Source organism: Callionymus lyra, chromosome 10 (assembly GCF_982586985.1).
Source record: "Callionymus lyra chromosome 10, fCalLyr1.hap1.1, whole genome shotgun sequence".
NCBI lineage: Eukaryota > Metazoa > Chordata > Actinopteri > Syngnathiformes > Callionymidae > Callionymus > Callionymus lyra.
In genome coordinates this window covers 8,783,630-8,810,356 of record NC_141827.1, presented here as the reverse complement: position 1 = coordinate 8,810,356, position 26,727 = coordinate 8,783,630, and the positions used below count along the sequence as shown (strand labels likewise).

The following is a 26,727-nucleotide window of genomic DNA, read 5'->3' as shown; positions in this document are numbered from 1 at the left end:
GGGGGGGTTAAAGTGGAGATAGTGATCTGAAGAGACCCCCGAATTGTCCAGGTATGAGGTCTCTCACACACATTGATAAAGAGCCAAGAATTATAACAATGATAAATTACCCATGTAAGCCATAACAGTATCGTGCGTAGCTAACAGAGGTCAAAAGGTGAACCGGTAGATATCGAGCCCTCTAGTGGTGCAGTGGTGTAGTGCAGAATTGCAGCATTTGTGGAGTCAATCCACTTTAATTTGAGAAAGTAATGTTTTAAGTCAATAAGTTGTAAGTGTTTCTAAGTTATGGATTAACTGTTGGTGTGATCAATGAGTCTAAATGATGGTCCACAGTGAGACAGATGGTTATTTTGAAGACTTAAGTAGGAACTGACGTGATGATAAATGAAATAAAAATTACCTTTCATTCTGGCTCAATAGTTGATTTGTCACTGCTTTATGACGTATATGTAACTGAACAAACGCTTATATGGAACTGAAGAAGATCGTTGGTGACCATGGATCTCTCTCCTCATCTTCCCTGCTCATCTTCTATCTTCATCATCAGTCTTGTTGACAAGGGAGGAACAGAGAGCCCAAGTTGTGTCACCACAGTATCCTGACACGGTGTCTGGAGGGGGATGATAGTGGAGCGGCTGCAGGCTCTGTGGGGTACGGGAGTGCTGCTGTTGCCCCAGAACCGGAAGCCCAAAGCTAAGGCAGCGGTTTGGCCGCACATCCCTCCGTGCATCTCTGCAGATGCCGAGACCGTCGGTGCCCTCCTGAGGATCAACTGAAATCAGATTGAGTTGCGGTGGACGACTAATCTCTGATGGCACCTTTGTTGCCCCATTTTCAACGGAGAGGCCTGAAACACATAAATTAAGTTCAATGGCAGGAATCGGTGGCATTGACGGTATCAGGGCGGACAGCTTGAATGATCGCATGAAAACGAGCATAGAAGTCAAACAACTGCGATGAAATACAAAAATAAAGCTTATGTTACAACAAAAAAAAACATATTTTAACAAAGAATTTAATACAGAAATAGGACTAAAGAACTAATAATATTTAGATTATTCTTCGACTAGTTTTATTGCTCATAAAGCTTTATAAAATGTCTTTATTTTAGGAATTAATCCCATTTGGTATCACTGTGCTCTTTGTTTTGTTTGTCTTCGCCGTAACCTTGAATTAAATCTCTTTTTAAAATAATAATAACATGGGCTTCCTTTACTAAATGTACTCAAAGTATATAAGCATATACGTATACACATCATATACACATATTTTTTGGGTGAAATGGTGTGAGGCAGGCGAAATTTATAAGGATCTTAAGGAGTCATAAAATAAAACTCTATATAATAATAATAACAAAGTTAAAATTAAGACTTTAAAAATCTGTTACAAATAAAATGTAAAAATTAAAAATAAGATCGAAAGCAACAGACAAACCAAAACAAGCTTGTGAAATATTAAATGTTTAAATTGTTCATTCAAACAAACATAAAGTAAAACGAGATTGAAGTTTGACGAGCATGAAAACCGATTTTTAATTTCTCCACATTATTGACGGAGGAGTCACTGAGCTATAGAAACAGCAGGAGGCGCTGTTCCTCAGCTCACTACTGCGCGTACAATAACTTCACTTCACATAAAACACATTTCAAAATGCATGATTTGTAAATAACTTCTCAGATGCGCACATCCGATCTGTCCAGATTCCAACATCATTGTTACATTAATTAAAAGTATCGTTAAACATATTATAAATAAGATAAATAAATCACTATAAGACTAAAAAAAAATAATGGGTTTCCAGCAACAACAAGGGTTTTAACACTGTGGTGTGATGAGTTAAAGCCTTGTATAAATACAAATCAGTTAATATCTGTTATTTTTGTTCTTACAGATATAAATTAATCGAGTCGAAAATTGTAGTATCATCTTTCACCACTAGAGGCGCGCCTCACAAGGTCATAGGTCAAACTGACGGGGCCTAGCTTATTTAGGAAAGCGTTTTTAAAAAACGTAATCGTTATAGTATAAACATAAACTTAATTCAAGTGATGTGGAGCAGATGAGAAATGCTGAGCAGAAGACGCAGAAGCCGGTTCTTACGGGTTCATCGGGTCATCGGGTTAAAACTCAAACGGACCGCGAAGGCGATCGCAGGAAACAACTTTATATTTTTAACAATACGTCTAATGATGTGATGAGTGTGCTGACAGGGCGGGGGGCCCCGGGTCGGAGGTGGGGAGCGGGGTTTTGGTGAGGAATGGTCCTGAGGTTTGTCAAGGTGTGCGAGCAGAACCGTTGGTTAGAAACTCTGACCACAGGGCCAGACGCTGGAGTGTGTACCCCGGACATGATACTGGTCCTGCACAGCAGCACAGCACACAAGACAGCAGCGATCCGTTTGAAACCGGAATTCAGTAGAACAAGTGTATCCTGATGTGGTGAGGAGCAGGGGGGAGGAGGAGAGAGCATGTGGCAGGCCTCACATCATCTCATGTCATTGCTAGGTCTGCACACAGGTCTGGGGGAGGGGGGGTCAGGGGCAGGCCGGGGACAGTGTGGTTTTCATGAAACCAAAGACAAGCTTTAAAAAAAAAAAAAATTTAGCTTGAAATTTTAATGAATAAAGGTCCAGATGAGAATATAAATTATGGAAATGTACATTTTATTTCAATTGGATGATCTGTATTTTTAAAACCATATATCAGATAGATGGATAGATTTACTATATTATTCTCCTTTGGGAAATTGGGTTTCCAGTTCGGTTCAGCAAGTATCATAAAAACAAGAACAATAACAAAGTGCATTCAAATAAACAAATGCAAGGGATGACAAAGTGCAAGTATAAAGAACGAGGAAACGAATGAGTCTTCAAAGATTAACATAAAATCAGAATACATCTTTTTACTCCTGCCCCCAAACTCAGAATTAAACAAACTAATAGATTGAGAAATTAACAAGTCACTGAGTCTATTAGTGTTGCATCATGGGAGGAGCATTCGTGCTGCATCTGATTCTCTGTTCACTAATGACAGTGTTGAGAGGATGGTGTCATCATCCATGATGGACAGTAGTTTGTTCAATGATCTCCTCTTAGCAACTGTCACCAGTGAGTCCAGCTTCAACCACAGTGCCAGCCCTTCTGATCAACCTGTCCAGCCTGTTGACTCTTGGACACATTCCCACCCCAACACACCACAGCATAAAACACTGGGCATCACAGACTGGTAGAACATGCAGAGGAGCTTCCTGCAGATGTTAAATGATCGAAACCTCCTCAGAAAGTACAGTCTACTCTGAACTTTCTTATACACATGGTCTGTGTTGCTGGACCGGTCCTCGTCACCTTTGATGGACACTGGACTTGGGTTTGTCCTGGACCTCCCAAATTCCAAGACCAGCTCCTTGGTCTTTGAGGTGTTCAGCTGCAAGTGGTTCCTCTCACTCCAGTCCACAAAGTCACGTATCAGACTCCTGTACTCGTCCTCGCTGTTGTCCCTGATGCATCCAACAATGGCAGTGTCGTCAGCAACTTCTGGACGAGACTCAGCTCGGAGTCGTAGCAGAAGTCTGAAGTGTAGATGGTAAAGAGGAGAGGGGCCAGTACTGTCCCCTGAGGTGCTCCTGTACTGCAGACCACAGTGTCAGACGTGATGTGCTACAGCCTGATGTACTGTTGTAGATCAGTGATGTAGTCCGCAATCCCGGAGACCAGGCCAAGGCCATGAATCTTTGTCAGTTTGTCCTGCAGCAGAGTGGGCTGGATGGTGTTGAAGGAACTTGAGAAATCCAGGAACAGGATCTTCACTGAGCCGCTCCAATTATCCATGTGGGAGTAGGTCCAATGCAGGAGATGACGGATGGCATCTTCTACACCGACCGCGGGCCAGTATCGGCGAACCGCAGGGGGTCCTGCACATGCTGAAAAATGCCCCGGGTGTTTTTGGATTAAAAAACTTCAGGGTAAACTTTTGACAATCTATAAAATTCGCGAAAGATCTTTGTTCAAACTAGGTTTTTCTAGCCCCCAAATCAATCTGTGTTTGGTCAGTAGACAGTGCTTCAGTTGTCGAGACAGAGTCAATGAGATTCCTCAGCTCTCAAATATTTTTTGAAATCTGAAGAGTTATTAATTTACCTCATAGATCATGGAAGAGCTTCACGGAGGCTCATATGGGAGGAAACCAGAGTGCCTAGAGAGCATCTAATCAGGCTGTGATGGTGCAGGGTTGATTTAGGTTGAAAAATCCACTGACACACACTGAGAGTGAAAAAAAGTAGTAAATAATGCAACTTTATGATATTGAAAGAAAGAAGACGAGTGTGCGTGCGTGTCGATAGAAAGGATGTGGTGAAGAAGATTATTAAAAAGCTACGTTTCTTTCCCTGATGCACCTGTGGGTGATGAAACCGGTAGAAAGAAAAAAACTAAAAAAAACATTTACACACCAACTGCTAAATGTGCGAAAATAGAAAGTCTGTGTCAGGACCTGCTTGAGAAGATAAGGTTCTAAGCCAATGTTGAGTATGTGAAAAAAGGAGAAGTGAATATTTATTGAAAAATAAACAAATATAAACGTGTTATTTAAAATTTTATTTGAAGGTTATGCCTGTTTTTTTGTGGTTTTTTAAATGCGTTTTGGATCATTTCGATACATAATGTTATCTGTCGATGGAACACGTTTAGTTTGTCAAGGTTGAAGATTCGATGCGTATTAAATCAGATCCCAGATTTTCCATGTCACATGCGGAGGGAAATTTCATCGACATTTTGTTCACTTCCATTTACTTTACAAGTAAATGTTTGCCAGCTGACTTTTTCTAACAGTGAATAATACAGCATCAAAATCAGACTTTGAATTTGAAAAACAATCAAATTTTAAGCACTTTAGAAAAAAAAAAACTTTGAATAAAAAAAACAACAATCAAATTTCAAGCAGAGTCTGATTTTAATGTCGTAAATATCAAGTTTAAGTGTTACCTCTTACTATATAACTTTATGGTTGCTCTCATATAGACGTGAAAATCGTTCATGTTCCCACGTTAGATAAAGAGGGCATGAACCATCATGGTTAACTTTAGACCCGTCCCCAGATGATTTACCATCTCTTTAGCCGCCCAATTGCTTGTTTGGTGTGAACGAAGAGTAGCTCATCATGAACATAAGAAATGTATTTTTTAAATATTGTAATACATGAATAAAATAAACAGATTAAAGGATCATTTCCAAAAGGCAACACACTAATTGTGTCTTGTATGTTTTAGGAAAAAGGCGACTTTTGTACAATTGTCGTGAGCCTAGTGTGGAAGTAAGCTTTCGACCAACAGTAAGTTCTGGTTTCATCAATAATCAAACTGGCATCTAAAACTCTGATCATCCAACCTATACACGCCAGCCTGGGTTGTCAGCGTGAATCCACGTCGACAAAAAAAATAAACAGCCTATTGTTTTTGAATTCTTCAATTCCCGAGACAGCTCCTGGTACGACTGAGCTTGACTGACGGCTTGTCACAGTCAAAGTGTTGTAAACTTTCACTTCCTGCTGCTCTCCCAGCAGGAAGTGAAGTGGTGACCCCTGGAAAACACGATGGCCCCTCTCGCTGCTGAGGAATCCAAGGATCCTGGCGTTCAGCAGAAAAAAAGGCAGAGGACTTTGGGAATGCCCTGGAATATACCTCAGTGGAGAACATATTTTACGGTACAAGATAGTACTCATGTGTTTTAGACGTGCGAATAAAATACATCATTTGTTGACGACTAGATAAGAAGCATTATTGTCACCGCTAGAGGTCACTGTCTGCCACACCTTTATCGGTAGTTGCTTTTTTTCCCCTAAATTAATATATTTAAGTTAAAAAAAATAAACAATTCATTCAATAGGAGTAACATATACAGTATATTTAAATTAATAAATTAAATAACTAAAAAAGATCTTCACTTCTGTTTTTCAGAGTGATTTTTGTGAATGACACAAAGCGAATTTTGGGGCCGAATCACATTGTGTCATTTCTGACTTTATTAAAGCAGCAGCAGGGATTTCTGCGGCTCCGGCCTCGGGCTCTGTTCCAGTGGGAATCTTTAGATCTCTGGGTCTGCACTTTTATTGACTGCAGACCGTTGATGTCAGACCTTCACTTTCTTCCTCCTTGTCAAAATGAACAATGAATAAATACATAAATATGAATCGAGCGTCCAAGGGCCCGTGACAATATTACGGGAGAAAAGGAGGCGAGAAGCATTCCAGAGACTTTGCTTCTGCTTCACGTTCGACCTTTCGGGGAAGGAGAACTAATCCTTGAATATAATGGAGCGTAAGATATGGAAAATGAGTGCACTGTTATCTCTGTTGCCCTGGAGACCATCAGCAGGACCAGGAGCCGCTGCAGCCACCGATTAAGCATCAGCTATATTGGAAAAGAAAAGCAGCTCCTGGCACAGAGTCATGTCCTATAGATGCTTCTGCTGCAGACGAAGAAAAACATATGATAGATAATCTCTGTTTGGAGACATATTTGAATAAACTAGTGAAGAGTTTGAAACATGTTATTATTAGCTTTGAGTCTCGACGGCGTTTGTATCTTAAGGGTTTTCTATCTGAAAGTGTTTTCATCTAAACACATGACCCCTGTGCATACTGTAATAATATTTGATCAAATAAAAGTTAAGTTACATTTTTTTTCTATTTATTTTATTAGAAATTGAGGGGGGGGGGGGGGATCTAAATTGTTTTCTGTTTTGTTTTTGAAAATAAACAGGTGCAGCGTTATCTTCTATAGAATATTAAAATAAAATCTCGATATATCTTCGAGCAGTACAACACAAAAAAAGAAAGTAAAACATGGTTTGAGTATAGGAAATACATTTGTGGCCTTTGACTAAAGCTTGTCTGACATTAAAAAAAATTGTTCTACATCCAAAGATGATTGTAACGTTGACAGAGTGTCCTGTGAAATCTGCTGAAAGTTATATAATTATTTTTTTATTGTCTTTAGGACCAATATTTCCAGGTAATCTTACTTACTTACATAGTATATAACGTGGGGTCACTGCCAATTAACTGTATGTTATTTTAACAGGATGTCAATGTCTATTCTTTAATATATATATTTTTAAAGTCAGTAATATATAACTTATGATCACCTAACTTTTCACTTTATTTTAATTATTTTTGGCCAAAGATTCTTATCATTTCGTTAAATTGATTATTTTAAACATTATTTTTCCGGCCTGTTCTTTCAATAAAATAAGAAAAAACTACAATTTTTTAAGTCGTTCTGTTTGTATCTGGGACATCCTGGATTGTGTCTTTCTTAGGCTCACTATCTCAAAAACAAGATATGATTATTCAAATCTATTTCCCTGCGCGTGTTTCACCCCTTGCATTCTGATCTAGTTAAATCCGACTTGAAAGAAATAAAGATGGTTGATACCACAACAAAGACGCGGAACCTCAGATGACACCCGCAAATAACACCCCAAAAAAACACTATTTTTTTTCATTGTGTTTCCTAACTAGTCGGGTGTGCACGTGCAGTAAAAACTTGTGCATAATAACGACCTCTTCCTTCCTATCGCACCATCAATCCTGCTCAGATCTGGACCAGTCAACGAGGCGGTCTCAGTGTTAGATGTGTTTGTTGTGCTCGCTTGAAAAGACGCTGATAATCTGGGAGGCAGCGATAAGGAAACGCATTTATTCCGCGGCACTCGGGAGCCCCATTCCCCGGCCCGATCAGCCCCTATTCTCCGCGACACCTCCAGCAGCCCGCTGATAACGATTACGCCATTTATTATCTTCACAAAGAAACAAAGATTAGCCGGCACCGATGAGATAAAAAACGCCGTATAATCACCGAGACCTCGGCAGCAACGGAGACGACATTAAAGCTGTTATAATGGCGTTATTGGGGTCACGTGACGAAGCAAATACCGCGTTTAAATGAACGATATGAGCAGGAACAGGATAAATAATTACGACATGACTGGAAAGAATAATGTTCCTTCAAAACACAATAGACATTAATATACAACAACATTCATCACAAGAGACATGGATAAATTTATATCTTCATCGCAACTAATGTAACATCCTAAAATAAAAATTGGTTTGGCTTTTTAATTAAGAAATACTACATATAATACATGGGTATAAAAATGATGTATCTATTTCCATATAAACGAACTCTCTAAAACCACTGTGTGTGTGTATATATATATAAGAAAACGATGATGATTTTACAATATATATTAGTAATTATAATTTAAAAAATAAATGCAATTAAATCTGCGTTTAAAATGATATAAGAACATGAACAATAGATATGTATCTAAAAAATAACATAAATAATATATGTGCAATTGTCTTGATGGAAATCAAGTGTGAGGATCTTAATTATATTATTATTATTAATGACGATTGTTGTGAAATATAATCGTACATTCAATCGACTTCATTGTATTTATTGTTGAAAATTGTGTTTAAAAAAATTAAACAGGTTGACTTGGATCAACGATGAATCTATACTGGAGGTGGATGTTCTCCGCTGATAAGGTTCTTATCGTCATGGCAGATCAAAAGGGCTCAGACTCGCAGCTCATGTCTCATATATTATCATGCTGATGAGCCTTAATGCCTCACCCCCCTTTTTCAAAAGACCACCCCCTCCACCCCTTCACCACCAACGTCTGATCGGATTTATTCGCCTCTTATTCTATTTCCAGTGACAAAGACTAAATTAATTAGTCAAAACGTGTCGAGTAAGTGATCCTCGATCCATTATTATAATATATTAATATTCCTTAACTTGTTTAAACAACTTATGATGCTCATTTTCGATTATAACGGTCTGACACCGAAATAAAATGATATCTAATGTGAAAGTAGAACTTTTTTTTAAGCTTCTTCAAATATCTCGGTTTGCGTGCGCGCGTGCACCCGTGTCATCCGAAGTTCATGTCCTCGATCATGTTTTTTTTTTTTTGGTTGTTGTCTCGGGACTGGGTGACGTGACGTCAGCGGCGAGCGGCGTCAGACAGGCGGCAGCGTGGACGGAGCGGGAGCGCGCGCTCCCTCCCCAATTACTGGCTGTCAATCATGCGAGCGAGGGAGCGCGAGCGAGGAACAAACAAGTCAGAAGCAGTCAGAATGTCAAGAGTGAGAATAAAAACGAAACAAACAGGTAAGAAAAGATCATTGGGATCCTTCGAGAGAAATAAAGGGGTGACGTCTCACGTTACACTGGACCGTGACAAATCTAATTTGTAAATCAAATTGGATGTTTTTTAAGACGGTTGTCTGTGGAAATATTTGGACTTCAAGGTTGAAAAAACATGAATGTACCAATTCTTGTGATTTAGGAGGAGCTTCAAAGCCTGTTTCTCCACAAGGACGTTATAAAAGCTTGATCAATGTTCATCATATGACTGTAAACTCGGGTTAACGTCTGAAATAATCGCAATAATAATAAACTTCTGATTGATGAGAAACGTCTACAACATGAAATCCATACAAAATATTTCATAAATTAGCCTTTAGTTGATGTAAATGTTGTATATTTGTGAATTTATCAAGTCTTTAAATCTAAATTTATTTACATTGTATTTTTATTCAAGTATTTCTTTCAAATTTTGTTTTTTCTGCTTGTTTATTGTATTTTTTTCTTATGACCTGATGCTGCTGTGAACAAAAATGTCTCCTTGTGGGACTAATAAAAGAAATCTAAATCTAAATGTTACAACTATTTAGTTCCATTTGTTTTCTGTGCCATCTTTCAGGTACTCTGTGTAGAGCTTCCTCTTCTCTTATACTGCAGACAGATTGATTTAAGACAGTGGTGGGCAATAACATTTCCTCAGGGGCCACGTTTTATTTAGTGGCTGTTGTGGGAGCCATAAAAGCAAAAGTAAACGAACAAAAAGTATCAAATCAAGTAATAAAACCTGGCTTTTAAATTTAAAAAAAAAATGAATGTAAAATCAAGCATTAAATAAGCAATAAAAACTTGAGAAAATGACAAAGGCAAAATTTCTAAAACAAAATCCCAGTCGAGTTAATCATATTTAGAGACTAGTTAGAATAATATTAATGGAAAATTGACGTTTCATATAATTGTTAGTTTTGATGACCACATAAAGGTCCTAATACGGCCACCGTACTTTACCCAGGTATACTATCCAACTCCACGAAGAGCTCTTGACTGGATTGGTCGAGTCTGGGACCAGGATCTTCTAACTCTGCGTTCATCTCGGTGAACGTATGAAGCAGGATTTCTCTTGAATCAGCAGAAACCAGAAGTAGCTCAATGTGACGGTTGAGCGTGTGATGGTGTGACTCCTCCCTGCTGTCAGAGCGGCTTTAAGTCCCGGGAGACGCACTTCTTTCCTCCGACAACCAGAAGCGAGGACCTGCTGCTCACACTTCCCTTCACTTCTCAGGGTCCACAAGTACATGTTCTGGACGAAACTGACTTCTATTCAGATGGAACCAGACACATCACTCCCCCTCACCTGAAAGCACCGAGAGGATATTTTTGTTCTTGACCTTCTTCTTCACAAACCAGAAAGAAAAAAAGAAGCTCGGTACCGAGTCCAGGACATGGACGTCGCGGCGGATCAGCCTCGCTGGATGCACCACCACGCCGTGCTCAACGGTCAGCACCCGTCGGACTCTAACCACCACCACCTCCACCACAGCCTAGGGCACAACTACATGGAGACCACCAGCCAGCTGCTGCCCCCGGACGAGGTGGACGTTTTCTTTAACCACCTGGACACGCAAGGGAACCCGTACTACCACAACTCAGCCCGGGCCAGGGTCTCCTACAGCCAGGCTCACGGTGAGAGTCCCTGAACGCACCTTCGACGTGTATTGCGACGATACAATCGTGTTTTTACTGTCGTTTTAAAATGGATAATAAAACGTTTTAAATTGATATATCATTGTATTATAGTCGCGTTAAACATGGTTATTTGAATTGCTGATAAATTCGTAAGTCAAAAAAAGACCAACCGTGAAAATTGATTATTTTTTACAAGTATGTTATGAATGCGTTTTATATTATTTCGGTCTTTTCTATTCAATCTGCTTTCAATATAAACGATGCAGTACAATTTCCGAATTCATAAACTACAGACATGAATCATGTTACTTCTTAAATTCAATGACAAGATCCTCTGTTTACTTTATTAAACACAGGTTATGGAAAGTGTATTGAGATAACTTTGTTATGATAAGACACTTTAAATAAAATTGAATTAAATTAAAACACTATTGATTCTGAAAAGGTTGCTTATTCAACATATCTCCTTTTATTATTTAAAGAAAATATATTATGTTGTCTCACACTTTTCACAATATCAATAAACACTATTCATTTAATACTATATATTACTTGGTACTTTGGACTTCGATTATCAATATTTAAACCGATTCAAATCTGGATAATAATGATTAACAAATAGTACTATTGTTATGAGTTTCTGCCATGATGTATGTATTATAAAAATAAATGGCTTTAGGAATATTTAAAAAATAAAGAAACCGTAAGAAAACGATACATGTCTTAGACCATATCAAGCTTTTTATTCGACACGCATTTGCACCGTTAAGATTTCAAGTTGATTCAATAAAACGTAAATATTTGGTGAAAAAAGGGGAAACTTTAGATGTGGAAATAAAAAATATCGTCGCAAAAGTGAGAAAATCCGAGTAAATATATCGTTTATTACACGCTTAGAAATGAAAAAACTGCTTTTTCTTTTACTAAACACGATTTAAAAAAAAGGGCAAAACCGTTTTAAAAGGGTATTAAAGTAACTTAAGTGAAGTTGTTTGAAATGCTGATTCGGCGCTTTATTCTGATGATTGACAGCTCGTCTGACAGGCTCCCAGGTGTGCCGCCCTCACCTGCTCACCAGCCCGGGCATCTCCTGGCTGGACGGCGGCAAGGCGGCTCTGTCAGCCCACCACCACCACCACCACCACCACCCCCATCACCCCCACAACGCCTGGCCCGTGAGCCCCTTCAGCAAGCCCGCCCTGCACCACCCGGGAGGCTCCGCGTCTCCGGGCGGCCTGTCCGCGGTCTACCCGGGCAGCGGCGGCACCAACTCGGCCTCCGCCTCCTCGCTCACGCCGCCGACTCACCCGAGCCCGCAGCTCTACACCTTCCCCCCGACGCCGCCCAAAGACCACTCGCCGGACGCCAGAGCCTTGTCTCCATCTTCCACCCGAGTGGAGGAGAAGGACTCGGGCAAATACTCCCTACAAGAGGCGATGAAGATGGAGGGTTCGAGTCCGCTGCGGGGCGGCTTGATGGGGTCGCACCAGCCCGCGTCCACCCACCACCCCATCGCCACCTACCCCACCTACTCCATCCCCGCGGCCCACGAGTACAGCGGGAGTCTGTTCCACCCGGGCAGCCTCCTCGGCATGTCGTCCGGTTTCTCCCAGAAGAACAAGAACAAGACTCGGTCCTGCACCGGTGAGTTGAAGCCGAATATACACGAGAGAAGGTTCTCGAGGCCCGTCAAGATGTGAGCGGAGATAACGAGACTTTTTCGAACGAAAAACAAACTAATTCAACACGTTTTTTAGAAGCTGAAATAATAAATAATTGTAGTTCTCACCTGACAAAGCGAAGAGATTCCAAAACTTTAAATACAAAGGAAGAACGTCGCCATTTTTCTTTTGCCATCAATTTCTCCCGCTCGATTTTTTTAACTCGTCGCCACAGAAACGACGTCACGGGATTTTTCCTTAACGCCAGCAAATATTTTTAAATTTTTAAATATTTTTTTAAGTATTTATTTCTCGTTGTTTACTATCCACATTTGCTATCAATTAGTTATTAAAAAAAAAAATTGTCGATGTAGATTATTTTTAGTGTGTGTTTTTGCAACAAGTGTAAATAGCGGAAATATCACCATCTTGATTATGTACAATTATGTCACTCAAAGTACACAAAATAGCAAATGTTAACGTCATCAACCTTTATTCCTTATGTTGTTATTAATATTAAAATGTTTGATGTCAGATATAATAAGTTGAATGAAATTATTCAAGAAAAGATCGTTTTCAGGGAATTATAAAGTCATATCCTGAGGGGGGAAACAAAACCACATAATAAGACTTGGATTAAAACATTATTATTATTTATTTAATAATTAATTTTTGAGAATATTTATATATTCATGTTGAGAAATGGTTATGTTTGTGTATATTCAAGATATTGATTTATAAATAATCCAAATTAAATATCAACATTTGTTACATTTTTCCTAGTCAAACAATTGGCATAATTACAACTAAATATATATGTGTAACAGATTAGATAAAAATTTCCAACAAAATTTAAATCCTTTTTTTTAGGAAAACTACAAGAAAAGAGAAACACATTTGACATCTGTCTTTTCTTGTCTTAAATCAAAAAATTATATATCAAGAGAAAGTACAAGATGTACGTGAAGAATGAGATGTCAAACATCATTGTGAACGATGACACAAAAACGTCTGAAAAAGGGGAAAAAAGGGGATAAAGATAATTTCCTGACAGCGTCATGTGAAGAGTTAATTCAGTCATTAAGTAATTATTTTATTTACAAAACCTTGTGAATATTTTAGAGGTTAATCACGTGTATTTCATTTAAATGCTATTAATGTCAATATTATATCTTTACCAATAAACCAAACTACGTTTAAATGAATTTATCACTCCTTTCCTGTTTCCTGTCTTTGTTAAAATACAGATTATTTATTTAAATTAAACCCTAAATAAGTCAAAACTACACACAAATGATTAAACTTCAGATTCTCACGAAGACGTGTGTGTGTGTGTGTGTGTTTGCAGAAGGTCGAGAGTGTGTGAACTGCGGCGCCACATCGACACCCCTGTGGAGGCGCGACAGCACCGGTCACTACCTGTGCAACGCCTGTGGACTCTACCACAAGATGAACGGTCAGAACCGGCCGCTCATCAAACCCAAACGCAGACTGGTGAGTCCCTGGAACCTCGTCTGTGTGCGAGAGAGTGTGTGTTGAGATAATAAATATAAGGAGCACAGAGAGGAATGGGGGGGTAAAGAGGGGGACAATTACAGGAAAGTTATATTTTCTCAATCAGCTTCCAGGAATTGTTCTGGTCGCTCACCTCTTGCTCCTTTGGTTCAAGAACGTTGGCAGAGAGCAGCCATTGCTGGTGTTTTCTCTTATCATGATGGCGACGACTTCAGATACATATCTGAACTACTCGATAAAGCAAAAACACTTTCGATGCGATTAACTTAAGCGACATTTTTGTTTCATAAATTTACCTTTTTTATCTGAAAATTAACACTTTTTACTTATTTGTGAAGTTGAAATACGATTCATAGAGAATGTCTGACAACACCAATGAGTTTGAATCAAACCAACATTTAATATAATTGTCTTCATACCTTAACTGAAATATTTCTGTCTCTATATTCTGTTTAAAGTCGTAAAAAATCATCTCGTCTGAAGAAGAAATAATACCATCCGTCGCTTTAAATCAAACAGAAATGACCAGAAAAACACAACATTTAACTCATCAAAAGTCCAATCCATCACACTGAAGCCAACAAAGCAACAGGAATGTACTGCGAGCAGTTAGAGCAGCTCCAGAGGTCAGAGTCGTATATCAGCCGGAGCTCGTCGCGTCTCATGCAGAGTTTGCAGTGTTTCGGCAGCGGCAGCCTCCCAGTGTTTTCCCCCTGCCCCGGATATCTGACCGGTCCAGATAAAGCACAGTCTGTTTCCTCCCACTGCCTCTTATATAGTCCCAGTCCTGGTTCTGTCTCGTGGTCAAACTCTGTTCGTGACACAGCTGAGTGGACATGCTTTTGGAAGCGTGAGAGTTAGAAGCTGTTAAATGAAAAAGATAAATGGGTTTAAACGTAAATATGAAAGTGGTAGGATGATGTCAAGAGTGCTTCGTAAGGTCATTTCCCAGCAGATTTGAAAAAATGTTAATAGAATGCATGCACTGTGTGCTCGGAGAGAAGGTTCGCGTTCAGCTCGAGGCGACGTGTGGCCTCTCCGTGTGGAGTTTGTATGTTCTTTTCATGTTTGTGTGGCTTTCATTTCGGGGTATTCTGGTTTCCTCCCACAGAGCAAAAACATCCAGGGGTTGATTATGAAATCTGAATTTGTACGTAGGTGTCGGAGGATGGTTTTGTGATCTGTGAAAAAAAACAACAACAAAAATGGAAGTGTTTTAGTTAAAAAAACAAGTATCTTGTTTTATCTCTATAATCAACATCCTGCACACAAGTCTTGAAAGTCAAAATTGAATCGCAATAAACATTATTTTTCTTTATTAATTAGACATTTAGTCAAAATACATTTCTCTCCGTGGCTATCATTGAAACCATTTGCAAACATCAATCACTAAAATAAAATAAAAAAGCATACAAAATAATGGAGTTTTAAAGAAACATTAATAATTGAATATACAGTGTATACATGTATTTTATCTTAGTTCTAATCAAGAGTGCGACCCGGGTTAGGAGGTCATAGTTAAACAATAAAACTGATTATCTAGAAATGCTAAAGGAGGTTAACTAGAAGCCCTGTTGTTAATAATTGTACATATTTTCAATTAATTCACAAAACTACTTAAGATGTAATTTTCTCTTTTGCTTCTTTTGTTTTGTTTTCCATTAGTGCCCATTGTTGCTCAAAGTATCTTCAAATCTGTTTGAATGGTTTTAGAACCCATTGATTAAATAATACAAAAAAACTAAATGATACACAATATTTTAAGCTCATACTTATAAGGGGACAGACTTCTTCTGTGTATCCCATAATTCATAGCATATTTACCTTCCTTCATTTCCTCCTTTTGTGCTATATTCATACTTCTCACAAAACTGACACACTAGACGTTAATATCTGTTTGAATTAAAGAAGCTCTAGGTAGTTTTGTGTTCCTTAATATTTTTGTACTAAAATAACTTCACTGTAAAACTTCATGATGGTGTGAACATGCTACATGTCGCGCTCGAACTACAAACATGGAAACAGAAAATTCTTCCAACTGCTACAAACATGGCAACTTTTGCGACGTTTAGCGAGTGCTCATGGGAAATGTGGTCTCCCGTCGCATAGAATCGCTTTAAGGCAAATATTGTGGTTTGACTTGAACTCGCTGGATGCCCAACGGATGATGATCTGCTGCGATAACTTCTGGGCAGGAGTCACCGTACAGTGAACCAGGAAACATATACTTGGCACTTGTCACTCTTGTTTGTTTACTTTCATAAGATTGTTCACATTTTTTCCGATGCGAACACACCCAAACACAAGCAAACAAGTCCATTCACCAAAGAAAAATCCATTAAATGAATAATGTATTTCTTTTTTTGTTATTGGATTTTGAAACAAACATTTAAAATTGTTTATAAAAGAAGAGAAACTTGATTTTCAACGGCGTCCTCTCGATCTGCAGTCGGCCGCCAGACGAGCCGGGACCTGCTGCGCCAACTGCCAGACGACGACGACCACGCTGTGGCGGCGCAACGCGAACGGAGACCCAGTGTGCAACGCCTGCGGCCTCTACTACAAGCTGCATAATGTGAGTCTTTGACTGCCGCCGGCCAAAGGGTCAAGTAGACGGGAAGCAGGCCGGCAGGTTTCACTGATTGTGGAGCGGCCAGATCGTAGAAGCGCAGGGCGAGAGAGGGTTTGTTTTACACCCAGACGTCTCTTTGTGCCGTTTTTGTTTCAATGGGAGATGTAATCCCCTCGAGCGTCACAATAGTGGAGCCGTCGTTGAGTGGAACCGCCGCCGGATCAAGTGCTCGCTATACAGTCTGAAAGGACCCGAGAATATATATTGTATAGGATTAAAGGGACGGCCTTGTTTCTCTTTGTGTTTCAAAATAAATCAATTAAAAGTCCAGTAAATTAATTAACATCAAACTATTTGACTTCTATTTCAACTCTCAAAAGATTGAAAATTTGTAAAAATGGATTTTTCTGCATCAAAAATACACAAAAAAAGATTTGGTGGTTTTACGAACTACTACATCTATTAATCTTGAAGATTTCTTAAGATCTTTCTGTGGTGCTGATCATAGACGTATATAAAATGGAGGAAGTATTTGTGACGTTATCAGAGCTGTGTCTCAAATTGCATACTTGCGTATTTTTAGTGCATAAGTGCGTCTAAACTCTTAGTATGCGAAATGTAGTGCTCCATGAAAACTAAATTGTCACTAAAACACCCACAAAACTGAGTATGGATCGATGGACACTTTCTACCCTAAGCCGTCATCTTAATCTTAAATTAGGTCATATATGTATACTGTATATATATATATATGACTATATATATATATGCATATATATATATATGCATATATATATATCTATATATATATATACTGTATATATATATATATATATAGAGATATATATGCATATATATATATATAGTCATATATATATATATACAGTATATCTATACAGTAGAGACTGGAATCCAGTAGAGTCCAGATTCTACTAGTAGAGATTGAAATTCTACCAGGACAATCTCAAATTGTAATAGGAGAAATTCGGATTGCATCAACATTTCTCTTATTAGAATTGGAGATTGTCCTGGTTAGAATTCCAATCTCTACTATGGTTACAATGTGTATTGACATAAAGTTTTTCAACTACATAAAGTAAATCACCTAAAATAGTAATGGAGAATGTAGACTTACCTATGCTGAATTTTAGGTGTGTTAGTGATTCAGTCTATTTTCCAAAACATTTTGATGTAATCCGAATTTCTCCTATTAGAATTGGAGATTGTTCTGGTAGACTTCCAATCTCTACTAGGAGAATCTGGAATTCTCCTAGTAGAGATTGGAATCCCAATATTCAGATCCCGATTCACTAGAAGAATTCTAATCTCAACTATTAGAATCCGTAACTCTCGTCCGGCGTAAATATCTCGCAATATTTAATTTCTCATATGTCTTGATGCAAACCAAACGTGCTGCCAGCAGGTGTCAATAGTGTTCCTACAGCTGGTTGAAATCATCATTAAATAGAAGTAGAAAAAGAAGCTGTCGCATCATTTCCGGTTAGTGCGTAGCAGCAGTGTTTTATTTGAGACATTCTATCAGTGGAGAATTTGTTACTAGTTAGTACGTACACTATCCTGATGCATAGTAAATTCTAGTATACTAAGAGAAAGAATGAGATTTGAGACACAGGACTTGTGTTAATGAACCATGGTTTTAAATCAGGGGTTGTGGCCATCTTGGAAATGCAATCTAGCCTTAGGCTGGGTTATCAGATGCTAACTAGTTGATTAACCGTACGTCAAAAGTTAAGCTTGTACAAAAGTAGAGATTAAATGGCAGGAAAGCTGTTGTCGATCATCGACTGTCCAGTTGTCCAATAAACTGTTAGGATAAATAAGGGAAAGCCCAGTTACCAGGCTAGACAGAAAGAAAAAAACATTCATGTCCTATTGATTATTACTGTCTGAAAGGTGTTTTGTATTATAAAAGATTGTATTTTCAACACTAGTAGTGACTCTTGACATGTCAAGGTGCTCGTTTCTGTCAAGTCTCCTAAAAAAATACAGTGAAAAATTAGTGAAACATAAACTTTATTCATTGTTTTTGTCTGAAGTGAAGTGGTCTGTGAAAATAATGCCAACTTTTAACCGGTCCCAAAAATGTTGAGGACTACTGGTCCACAAGAAAGTGTATTTAGCAAGCTAAAGAAAAACAAAATTCTGAAAAACATGTTTACACCTGTTGCATTGGCGACGCTGCTCTCGTCAGATAAAGAAGTTGTAAAACGTGGTGTGAACTTTATCGAGCGCCACCATCTTTCACACCTTCACACGGCGGTGAATCGCGCTGAAGTCGTTCACACTGTTGATCTGAGGCTATTGCCAATGCAATTATGAAGTGGCGAAATGTCCGAACTTCAAATGTATTTTGAATCGGTTGAGAGTCTTTTAGCTGATCTGACTCAGAGGTTTTAAGCTATTCAGTCAAGACATGTAGTGGAGGAACATTGTCATGTCTTGGATCCACCAAATGTTGGTTTGTTTACAAGCCTGAAATGTTTTTGTGATGAAGTTAACAGCACAAAACACTAACCTCAGACAAAACAAAAGTGTCCACTTTTGTAAATCGTAACATTTTGGCTGTTGACCTTTGACTTATTATATTATTTTAGTATTATAGTATTTTATTCTGTTAAATGTAAGTACATTTACAACTTTAATGACACTACACGGTGACAGAAAATGATATTTGTGAAGGTCTTAGCTCATTGGACCAGCTCCCCCCCACAATTTTGAAAAGACACTAAAATACTTAATTGGATCAGACAGCTGTCAATCAAAACAGCTGATTGATGACTGGATGAAAATGACTGTATTAAACTTAGTAAATGTTTTGAAGAAGTAAAGTGAGCTCCACTAATGAAGTCATTTTATGGATTAAAAGTGACTTGACGTCCGCAAATATATTGTTTTATTCTGTTAATTCACTGGACGCACTTTTAACTTATTTTCTGCCCTGTGTATGACTTTCATCGTCCAAATCAATCAGATACACATTTGTTTTAAAAGTTATTTTGAGCCAAGTTGCCAAAACCATTCATCTAGTATACCTTGAGTTCGTTGTAACACACGTAAAATAAGAAAAGTGCCTTAAAACACGACAAGCATTTCGACCCCTAGTGATGGTTTTCTCCGACTCAAGGATATCCTGTGGCTTTTTAAGGAAGTATTTAACGGCGTTTCCTCGCAGGTGAACCGACCTCTGACGATGAAGAAGGAAGGGATCCAGACACGCAACAGGAAAATGTCCAACAAGTCCAAGAAGATGAAGCGCTGCAGCGACAGCTACGGGGAGTTCGCCAAGAGCATGCACGAGAAGAGCTCCTTCAGCTCGCTGGCCGGACACATGTCCATGGGACACTTGCCGCCCTTCAGCCACGCCGGACACATGCTCCCCACCCCGACGCCCATCCACCCGTCCTTCGGCCACGCGCACCACTCCAACATGGTGACGGCGATGGGCTGAGGGGGGAGGAGGGCGGCGAAGATCCAGAGCTGGTACGAAGACACGTATGGTGTCTGTCCTGAGCGTGTCTTGATCATTATGCAATTTACGTATGTTATCACCAGAGCAGAGGACTTCATCAAAGGTACCTGTTTTTTTTTTTTATAGGGTCAAATATTTGAGCCCGTTTCAGCCAAAATACAACCGGTGACATCACTGCGGCAGTGCCAGCTTTACTGTGAATATTGTAAATGACTTTGGGGACATCCTGGACCGATGGACCGCCTTTGGATAAAAATATCTGCTGGATTCTTTCACGATTATTTTGTATTTTTTTTTTGCTTCAATCATGCATCAAAGAGACCAATGAAATGTTTATTAACCCTTATTTGACACTGTTATTTGTCACCACTGTTGTAATTGTTATCCAGATAATTTATTTTCAGCTTTTTTTTGTTGTTGCTATATTTCCTAAAACATCATGTGGATCCTGCTATATCAATTACAAATGGTATTTTTTAGCCTTTTGTCTTTTCGCTGGTCAACATTTATACGCGCTACAAATAAAGTGATTAAGTAAAGTGACCTTTTCTCGGTTTTGCTTCGACATCAAATGTTTAAAAGCTACTGTTTGTCTGGTTCCAGCTTTAGTGTGAAGTCTGTGTTACGCGTTGTCTCTGGTTCGCTCCCGGTTCTCTTGTTTCTTTGGAAGTATATCGTGAAATCAGAATATTTAATGGTTGAATTGAACAATTCAAGTGTTCATTCTTTTTTAGAAATGTGTTTTTTTTAAAAGCTTTTAAAAAAATAACATTGTGTAGATTTAAAGGTTAAATTAATTATTATTGAATAATTTAATTCAATAATTTGTTTATTGAAAGGTTGAATGAATCTTCATTTTAACTTATTAAAATTACAATATTTTCCAAATGAATAAAACATGTTTTTTAAAGTTTGATATTCTAATTACAATTATTCAAAAATACAATTTCCAAATTCAATGTTTAAAAAAAAAAAAGTGTGGCCTTTTTAAGTCAGTAGTGTTTGGTATGATTATAAAAATGTGTTCATTTTAAAAGCTATGAATTAAAAAACATATTGAATTAAAAACATGTATTTTTGAATTATTGGAATTTTTCAACAAAAACATAATTCATTTTGAAACTATTCAATCTTTTATATTAAATTATCAATAAGAAAAAATGAAATTCAACCTTCAAAAATAGAGTTAGTATTGAATTAAATTATAAGAACAAAAAACAAATTCAACCTTTCAATATACAAGCGGTTAAATTTAATTATTTACAAAAAATAATCCAATGCATAAAAAACAAAAAAACATTTAAATTAATCCCAAGTTTCAACATTTGAAATGTTAAATTTAACCACTCAATAATTTGAAGGCACTGATCGACATCCATAAGTAAAAAAAAAAATACATAGAAACCATTAAAAAAATGACTGGTGTGACGTCAATATCAGACAAAACATTAATATTATTATACGATAAATTCCAGGCTAAAATTACCTTCTGATACAACACTGTTAAGTCCCGTCTGGGCCCCCTTAGACTCCTAAGATCGTTGTTTGACACCCCTGAAAAACTATGTATGGGATTCAAAAAGACAAAATAAAGAAATGGGCCAAAATGTGGAAATTTGATCATCCAAAAGTTCATTTCCTTCACAGAGCGCAGACTTTCTCCCATGAATTTAGTGCATTACTGACCGATTCTGAACGAATACACGACATGTCCAGAGAAGTAAGTCTCACTAAGAGGTCGTAAAATGACATAAACACACAGAGTGAGAGTGATAATGACTGTTGTCCTTCTGATGTCCTTCTGTTTGACATTAAATCTCACTACTCATCTGGTGAATCAACTTTATTGACAAGAAATGGAAGACATACCGTGTTGTTCTCAGTTTTATCTTGAGTATATATTTTATTGAGTATTGAGTAGTTTTGATTTGATTTTGATTGATTGATTGATTTGTTTAAACGATTTGTGACCCTGGTCTGGAAAAGCGCTCTATAAATATAAATTACTTACTTACATGACTATATAAGGGGGGTCGCCGATGAAAAGGCAATATGGTTCCAGCTTGTTCTCCCTGTGTTTGCGTGGGTTTACTCCGGGCACTCCAGTTTCCTCCCCCGAGGGAATCTGGGGTTGAACATGAATGAATGACCATACAAGGAAGTCCATCCTTCATGTCGAGTGAGGAAACATTTTTTTCTGTCCTCACGTGACCCCGATATTCTCGTCGTTCAATCCGACGTTACAAAGAAAGTCGTCTTCATGAGCGTCTTGGTGAGTCAACGCAAAAATAAAAAAGAAGGTCAACAGCGAGACAGGGTTCGTCCAGAGTGCAGCAGCTTGACCTCCCTGGAAGCACTTACTCACCCTCCCACACTGCACTTTAACGTGGCTTCATTAAAGATGTCACTTCCTCCCCGGCTACATGACAACGAGTGAAACTTTCACATAAAAAAAAAGGAAGATTAAAAGCGGCTCGGAGGTAACGGAGCCTCGGGAGACTGGGTGGTCATCTTAAATCACAGGAGGAAACGCGCCCTCGCTCTGTGGCGAGTTTGTTTTTCCACAAAACTCGATTATTAAAATCAATAACAAGAGACTTCTTGACGGCAACATGGAAGATCAAAGAGGGAACGAGGGAGTTGTGACTAAAAAGCGAAGAAATAAACATCTGCGTGACATGTCATGAATAAACCCGACTTCTTTCATCTTTTCGTCATTTGTTCTGTTTGTATAATGACCCTCGTGTTATGCTCCATTTGAGGGAAAAAAAGTTGAGCAAGACCAAACCGGTCACTAAATGAAGGCGAAGTTAATAATAATTACTTTATATTTATCTGCTATATGTTAATGTAGATGTTGATAGTAAGTTTGCAGACAATAAATCACCTTATATTCATAACATTTCTTCATAACCGGAGGCTGTGTATCCAAAATATGTCAGAAAACATCAGCTTTAAAAGCTGCTTTAGTCAACTGTATCCTCTTGTCCTCAGTCATTTAGCTGCGAAAGGACGTTTAGAAGAGTTCAATAGCTGATGCCGCATAAATCCACCCGTCCATCCATCCATCCATCAGTCCGTCCGTCCGTTCGTCCGTCGGTCCGTTCGTCCGTCCGTTCGTCCGTCCGTTCGTCCGTCCGTTCGTCCGTCCGTCCGTTCGTCCATCCATCATCCATCCATCCATCCATCCATCCATCCATCCATCCATCCATCCATCCGTCCGTCCGTCCGTCCGTCCGTCCATCCATCCATCCATCCATCCATCCATCCATCCATCCGTCCGTCCGTCCGTCCGTCCGTCCATCCATTCATCCATCCATCCATCGATCCAGTCATCCATTAATCCATTCATTCATCCACAAATCTATCCATCCATCTATCACTCCTTCCATCCATCAATCCATCCATACATCCATCTCTCCCTCCCTCCCTCTTTCTCCCTCTCTCTCTCTCTCTATCTATATTAACAGAATAAAATATCAAAGTCAAAGGTCAAAAGAGTATTTTTCGAGACTTCAAAACATCGTTCATCAAGAACGAACAGCAAAGAGTCACATTGTTGCAGCTACTCTGAAGTCAAAGACTCTTTTCTTAAGTTGCTGTAAAAGCAGTTGTAGGACACACAACTAACTTATTGATTTACAGATGGTTATCTAGTCCAAAACATCTCCATGTGTATAACACTGTGGATCAGAATCTACTGATTCCGAAACAAGCTTCTGGACCAGAGGAGAGAAATCCTTCCAGACTGTTGCTCCTAAGCTTTGGAACGATCTTCCTCTGTGTTTGATGATCTACTGACTCCTTCAAGAAACATATCAAGACCTTTTTATTTGTGCTTTTCCCTGATTTTCAGTGTTTGTCTTATGTTGTCTTGACCTTTTAAAGTATGTTTTTTTTTTAACTGTGGATTGTTCTTGATTGTTCAAGCGCTTTGTGACCCTGGTCTAGAAAGGCGCTTCACAAATAACTATTACTTACTTCCTTCCTTCTGTGCCGAAGACTTGAGTCCAGAGCAGCGTTCTGTGCTGGTGCTCTGGGGACTGGAGGGTGTCTGCTATCTTATAACACTGCTGACAAAAAGCTTCAGGCTCAGCCCGTGGAAAATCTGAGAGGCGAGGTTTCTAGGCCGGTGGGCAGACAAAACATCGCAGGTACGCAGCACAAGGGCTGGCCCAAATCTGTCCTGAGACTCGCTCCCGTGTGAATGTGAAGAAAATAGAATTCTTACTTCTTTAGACTTAGATTGTGTCATCTTGTTCTTCCTATTTATGTTCTTCTTCTTATTTTATTTTTTATGTATTATTTTTTATTGTTTATGAAAAATTGCTGGCTATTGGTAAAAAACAATTTCCCGAAGGAGACCTCCTGAGGGATCAATAAAGTTTTACCTTACCTTTTACCTTACCTTACCTTACCTTACCTTACTAAAGCCACGTTTGCACATTAGACGTTGTATAGAGCATCTGTGATTTACTGAAAAACAACATCGTAACAATGCATATCCGGCCGGGTAGAGTTGGAAAGCAATTCACCTGGGTTTGGGAAACTCTATCTGTCAAAGATGACAGGTTTATGATGCTATAAATCAATATTTATCCACAATCGAAGGATCTAGAGGATGTAGACTAACATCCCACAAAATATCACAACAATTCAATAGAGGACTTTTGGAGAAACCATTAATTAAATCCTATTTTTTTAACTTTCTTAGTCATTTGATATTGACAGACTTATGCTATAACTGGCGTGGAGGAGAGGACAGCGGCAGATAAAATCATAGAAATCGTCTTGTGGAAATTTCACCCAAACACCAAGCTTGTGTGTGTGTATGTGTGTGTGTGTGCGTGCGTGTGCATGTGTGTGTGAAGAAAGCTGTTAAAATATGAAATTACCAGTAGCCAATTGAATTAGTTTCCCTTTTGGGTTTATATACTTGTAAAACTGACACTAAATGAGTCAGTGCCTCACCAACCATGAACCTCACTGTCACTGGTTGAGGATCAATTTTTTTTTTATATCAATCTATCCATCTGGATTGATTGATATGCCGAGAGCTCTCTTTTTACCAGCACAGATCATCGCATCGTCTGCGTAACTGCTGACAGCGAGCGAAGTAAGGACGGTATTGTCCAAGTACTTGACTCTGGTGTTGTAGTATTTACAGACCACATGACTCTTGACGAAGTCGTAACTGCTTTCATTTGTTTTCAAACCAAAATATGTCCAAACATCAGCTTTAAAAGCTGCTGGAGTCTATTGTATCCTCTCGTCCTCAGTCATCACCGGGATCTTGCTGGATTTTATTGTTTCTTTACCTGCGGAGGACGTAATGACTGCTGCCATCTAGTGGTTTGGAGGTGAATTGCAACACAAAAATAACTGTATAACTGCTGAAAGTGTCCTGTGCTGTGTCTCAAATCGCATACTAGCGTACTAAAAGTTAGTATTTTTAGTACGTTAGTGTGTCTCAATTCTTAGTATGCGAAATTTAGTGCGCCATGCACACTAAATTGGCGTACTAACACGCCCACAAAACTAGCATGGTTCGATGGACACTAACCACACTAAACAGCCGCCATTTTAGTGACGTTTTAAACGGAAGTTACGTCATATATAAATGCATATATATGCATATACTTAAATGTGTATTTTCAGCAGCAGTAGGAGGATAAACACGTCTTCGCTGCTGATACCAGCTTAAATATCTCGCGATTATTTAGATTCTCATATTTTTTCTTTACTTCTTTTTCTAAAGTTGCAATACGTGCTGCCAGCAGGTTTCGGCGATAGCGTTCAAACAGCTGCTTGAAACATCGTTAAATAGAAGTAGAAGAAGAAGCTGTCATGTGATTTCCGGTTAGTGTGTAGCTTCAGGGTTTGATTTGAGACATACTATCTGCGGAGAATTTGCGTACTAGTTAGTATGCATACTAAACTGATGCATACTAACTTCTAGCATACTAAGATTAGTATGCGATTTGAGACACAGCACCGGTCCACCTGTCAATCTCCATCTTCCCCTCACTCGTGAACAAGACCCCGGGATACTTGAACTCTTCCCTTTAGAGCAGGATCTTGTAAATATTTCATCATAATCTATCATGTCCTGAGAGGTGAGAGGTCACTGGATTTTTTTGTTTTTTTTAGAGCTGGTACAGAGAAGAGATGCGAAGACCAGGTTCACACACTTAGGTGGGGCGAAGGCTAGAAATGGGGCCAGAAGAAACTGGAGACTTGGCTGCGTGCCGAGGGAGAAAGGAAGGCCGTAAAAAGAAAAGGCAGAAATGGATCCTCACTCCGTTGCTTGTGCTGCCGCTGGTATACAGAGTCATGAGGATCCCTCCCTCGCTCCCTCCCTCCCTCCTCCTCGCTCTTCACTCCTCCAGCAACAACCAGCACATCTTTCATTTCACTGCCATTGTTGCGGCGGCCACAACACCCAGTTGTATTGTTCCGTTTTTACAGCCCGGATATAAAGCCGCTGTTGTGTCAACCTTTCCGAGACATTTGAAGTGAACAAAAATCACTGCCGGTCTTTGCAGGTGCTACAATTCAAAGAGCATGTACACAATGTGTGTTTCCGCAACAGTTTAACCTTGTTAAGCCGTCATTCAGCCGTGTGACCTCAAGTTACCACAGAGGTGTCG

At 38.9% G+C, this 26,727-nt stretch overlaps 1 protein-coding gene and 1 long non-coding RNA gene across 4 annotated transcripts; one reads left to right on the top strand and one right to left on the bottom strand.

The window, feature by feature from the left end:
* Positions 1-418: 418 nt before the first annotated feature.
* On the bottom strand, positions 419-13,812 carry LOC148070160 (uncharacterized). Its single transcript, XR_015712897.1, has 2 exons — positions 12,629-13,812; positions 419-850 (listed from the first exon to the last, which is right to left on the bottom strand). It is a non-coding gene; the product is annotated as an uncharacterized LOC148070160 (long non-coding RNA).
* gata2b (GATA binding protein 2b) lies at positions 10,359-20,620 on the top strand. Of its 3 annotated transcripts, none has more exons than XM_087800133.1 (5): positions 10,359-10,836; positions 11,884-12,483; positions 13,849-13,994; positions 16,465-16,590; positions 19,781-20,620. In XM_087800133.1, exons 1-5 carry the CDS (start codon positions 10,596-10,598, stop codon positions 20,054-20,056), a joined length of 1,389 nt encoding a protein of 462 aa, XP_087656259.1. In that variant the 5' UTR covers positions 10,359-10,595; the 3' UTR covers positions 20,057-20,620. The 3 variants fall into 3 exon arrangements, with proteins under 3 accessions (XP_087656259.1, XP_087656258.1, XP_087656257.1); XM_087800132.1 differs by having other exon boundaries at positions 10,362-10,836; positions 11,872-12,483; positions 16,465-16,596; positions 19,787-20,620; XM_087800131.1 differs by having other exon boundaries at positions 10,367-10,836; positions 11,872-12,483.
* Positions 20,621-26,727: the final 6,107 nt, after the last annotated feature.

Coding starts and splice junctions, on each gene's coding strand:
- gata2b (XM_087800132.1), top strand. CDS start 10,596: ATGGACGTCGCGGCGGATCAGCCTCGCTGGATGCACCACCACGCCGTG. Junction 12,484..13,848: donor CAAGACTCGGTCCTGCACCG/GTGAGTTGAAGC, acceptor GTGTGTTTGCAG/AAGGTCGAGAGTGTGTGAAC. Junction 13,995..16,464: donor TCAAACCCAAACGCAGACTG/GTGAGTCCCTGG, acceptor CTCGATCTGCAG/TCGGCCGCCAGACGAGCCGG.